General features: G+C 30.6%; 1 protein-coding gene across 1 annotated transcript in view; it reads left to right on the top strand.

The window, feature by feature from the left end:
• LOC111088948 (transcriptional regulatory protein GAT1-like) overlaps positions 1 to 4,273 on the top strand; it is a 38,723-nt gene that overhangs the window by 23,797 nt on the left and 10,653 nt on the right. The window contains exon 4 of the mRNA XM_022400374.1: positions 438 to 566. Coding sequence (XP_022256082.1) covers positions 438 to 566 — 129 coding nt within the window. The remainder of the gene's footprint in view (positions 1 to 437; positions 567 to 4,273) is intronic.

The raw sequence follows: 4,273 nt of genomic DNA, 5'->3' as shown, positions 1-4,273 counted from the left end.
TTTATATATGCCAAATTTTTCCATTAATTCAATTTTATCTTTAGTTGTATTAAGAATTTCGCTGACTTTGTTTTTCGGTTTGTATATCTGAAAATTATTTATTTGTTTTTTTTATATTTTTTCATTATTTGACAAGATAAACCAGGTATATATGATAGTACTAAACATTCTTTCTTACTTTTTTCAACAATTGGTTTTAACTCAATATTTTTATCCCTAATAATTTGGAGACTGGAAACAATCGCATTTTATTGAATTGTGTATAAAATAATCGTTGTTTTTAAATAAAACGTTTGAGTTTTCAAAAAAAAAATCATACAATACCAACTTTAACTGCAATGTATTTAATTAAATTATTGTTTTTAATTATGATCTCACATTTATAACAGTTACCAGTGATTGTGTGTTTAATGGAGGTTTGTTATATTCAACAACAGTCATCCTGTGGACGACAGAGTGACCAGCTATGTTCCAACTGTCAAACGATCACTACCACTTTATGGAGACGCGATAAGGAAGGGAATGTTGTTTGTAATGCATGTGGGCTTTACTATAACCTACATAAGGTAAGAGGTAACATTCATAATACTTATAACTGTCCATAAAAGTGTATTTATTGGATGAACAATAAGTGTTACAGCTACCATTTGTTCTCATATCTATCTACCTTACTTCTAGTTAAAATTATATATATTTAAATTTACATAAATGCATTATAGCTATTCAAAATGATATAAATTCCCTTACGTGAACTACGATAGTGGTTCATAATAGGGATTGCAAGGAATTGCACAAAACCCTAATAGAACGTTCGGGCAAAAAGCACCTTAAACAGTAAATATTCAGTTCAAATAACACTTTAAAACCTTTACTATTGGCAGCTAAGGCTGTACACATATATTAATGCACAAAAAATACGTATGTTAGACTTACAAGTAAAAGAAAATCAGCTCAAAACGGCTCGTTATTAATTCTTCTTATTGTTATTCTCTTGCCAACCTACAACAAAAACGGCTTGGTATATTGTACCCAAATCTTTTGTAGGATACTAAATAAGGAACTGCGAAGGTCGTGGAGTATTGAAAGGTTGATTTGTTTCTTCTATATTTTTCATAAACTAAAAACATCATATTTCTAATGTAAACGATGTTATTATTACTCCATGAAGTTAGCTTTTTTACAAATATCTAGTGTTCCTTTAAAAAGCTTAAGTAAAGGGTGAAACAGGAATTACCAGCGAAAAATAAATGATCATCAGATGACTGTAACATGCAGATACTCAATGCTTTGTACACTATACAATCGGTGTTTATAGGGAGCCAACTCGTATATTATGTATGAAGGAGTAAAATAACAATGAATACAGATAATATTAATTCTTATTACACACATTTGTAAAATAATTACTTTAACAGATACAAAATTTATTTAAAGCGACGCTTAGGCGTGTATGTTTTATTTTAAATGCTGCTTTTCAATTGGTAAAAATTTGTACGAGCTTAGCGGGAGTTGTGCCTTAGTCTAGGCATATATTTGCCTATTGATATGCATTATATAGAGATAATTTAATCACACAGAAACTATAAATGCTCACTATATTCTCAAACTAATATCCATGACAATCTCCATCTGCATGTTTACATTTTACATATCGAACTAATGTGATCAACTAGCCAATAGCTACAGTAAATCATCATGACCGTTTCAGCTAACTACTAGCTATGTTTATTATCATTATAATGTATAAAGTTAGCTACCATATCAAGTAATCCTTTGCCAACAGTTGAGCATAAAAAAGGCAGCAAACAAGATAAATAAAAAAAATTTAAAACCTGCAAATAGGGATCATAATAAAGTAAGTAAACAAGGTTGGAGATACTGTAGACATTATTTACCTAAAATACAAATCCCTGTTTTGGTTCCACCAAATGTAACTCTAGGCAACAGAATGGAGCCAAAATAGAGGTTTGTAGTTTGAGTAAATATTATCTTCATCCTTGTTTCCTTACTTTTTCACGATACCTCTTTGAAGGTTATAAAATTCTATTTTTTTTTTTATTTATCCTGTATATTTAAAACTACGGGTATGTTTTACCTTTTCCAATATTAACAGGAGTCGATCTTTTGTTGTTGATTTTTACTGCACATGGTTTTTTTTTTACTTTTAATTTAGTTTAGTACGAATCTTCCACCTTCAGTTTTAAGAAAGGTTGATTATTTGTTTTATATTTTATTTAACGATGTTTTTTTTTCTTTCGAAAGTCAACTTGCGTTGAACTCCTGCTTTAAATATTAGCCCTTATTGGAATTTTGATCTAAAATTGGTAACACATTGACCTCTATTTTCAGGTTTATCTCTAGCTTAATTTTAATACCAATTTGAAATAAACTTCTTTTGTTATTTTTATGTATTTGTTTTCAATTTTTTGTACTCATAATTCTTGTACACAAAGTTTTTTTTTCTAAACTTAACTTTATTTACTCTTAACTTTCGTTAAACTTTTACTGCAAACTTTGAATCGCCGCAAAGTTATTTTTTCAGTACATATTAACTTCTCTTCTGTAGTATAATTATTTTCCACTTATGTCTTCTACTTTAGCTCTTCTCCTTCTTCTTCTAGTTTTCTTAACTCTGGTTTTATTCTTTTAAATATTTCTTATAGTATGGTTACTTTTTATTTTAACTGTTAAAGCATTGACTCTTTAGAATTAATCTTTAACTCATTGACATAATAGTTAGCGTACTGGATTAATACTTCACTGAATTCCAGAGCTTGAATTTTTAACTAACAATCAATATAACACAAGGAAGTGTTTAACACAATGTGTTTGACAATATACTGTTAACTTTGATCTACTTTTTTAATGTTAATCAGAGGCGTCACTAGGCTCAGGAATTTCCGGCGTTTCTGGTTTCGTTTGTTTTGAATTTCGCGCAAAGCTAGACAAAAGCTATCTGCGTAAACCGTCCCTAATTTAGCAGTGTAAGACTAGAGGGCAGGCAGCTAGTCATCACCACCCATCGCCAACTCCTGGGCTACTCTGTTACCAACGAATAGAGGGATTGACCGTCACATTATAACGCCCCCACGGTTGAAAGGGCGAGCATGTTTGGTGGGATGGGGATTCGAACCCGCGACCCTCAGATTGCGAGTCGAGCGCCCTAACCACCTGGCCATGCCGGGTCCCGGCATTTCTGTATGATATTGATCATTGTATTCCATTCTGATTTTTCAAGACAAAACTGGGGATTCGGGGAACTGTCAAAGAGAATCGGAGCACGGGCCCCGTTTGCGACGCCTCTGATGTTAACATTTGAAGATCTATTACTATCAGTTTTAATTCACTTTGGCCTTTTTGTTTCTAACTTTAGCTTATAATGACTTTTTTCCCTTCTATGTTTAAATTACGTTGATTTTCTATTTACAATTTATACTTTGTTTGATCTGCATTTAACTTTAATCCATCTTCACTGGAAAGTTCAACTTTCATTGAATTCCAAACACGCTTCTTATTCTACTATTAAGTCTTTTCAAATATGACCTTCAAATTTTCCTCGTGCTTACTTTCTTCCTTTGAAATGACTCAAGTTCAGTTTGTTCTGCCAAATTTATATCTTTCTTGCACTCGGTTTCCACTTTATCTGATATAATTTCAGTTTGTCCTTTACTTTTATCTTCATTTCTGTTTGACCTTCTGTATTTACCATAAGTCTCTAGAGAATTAAAATACTAATATTTAAACATCTGCTTTCGACTTATATTTACATTTAATGTTTATCACATACGTTTTTCACGTTTGTGACGTTAAATTAAAAAACCTTACACTTGTACATTCGACATAATCTTATGTACACTTGTACTTCTTTTAAATTAACTCACCTAGATAATCTGCATTTAAATCTAATTTCTGGTGAACTTTGAACTTCTGCTTTTAAACTCATCTTATGATGATCATCTGCTTGAACTGTAATACTCGACATTCTTTTTTTTTTTACTTTTTTACGTTTTTAAATTTAAAGTCTTTCTCTTATCACTACTCAAACTTTGCAAGTCCGCAAAAGGCTTAATGCTAATACTAAAATGTGCTTAAAACTAAAACTTTCACCTCCTAATAACAAGCACAAAAATAAACCTTTCAACTTCTAACTCAATATTAAAGTTTTTAAAACGATTAAGTGGGGAATATATATATATATATATATATATATATATATATATAGAGAACTACTACTACTACTATTATTATATCTTCTAGTAGTAGTAGTATAATA

Source organism: Limulus polyphemus, unplaced genomic scaffold, assembly GCF_000517525.1.
Source record: "Limulus polyphemus unplaced genomic scaffold, Limulus_polyphemus-2.1.2 Scaffold4840, whole genome shotgun sequence".
Lineage (NCBI taxonomy): Eukaryota > Metazoa > Arthropoda > Merostomata > Xiphosura > Limulidae > Limulus > Limulus polyphemus.
Note: the sequence above shows the minus strand (reverse complement) of the source record. Positions and strands in the feature narration are given on the sequence as shown.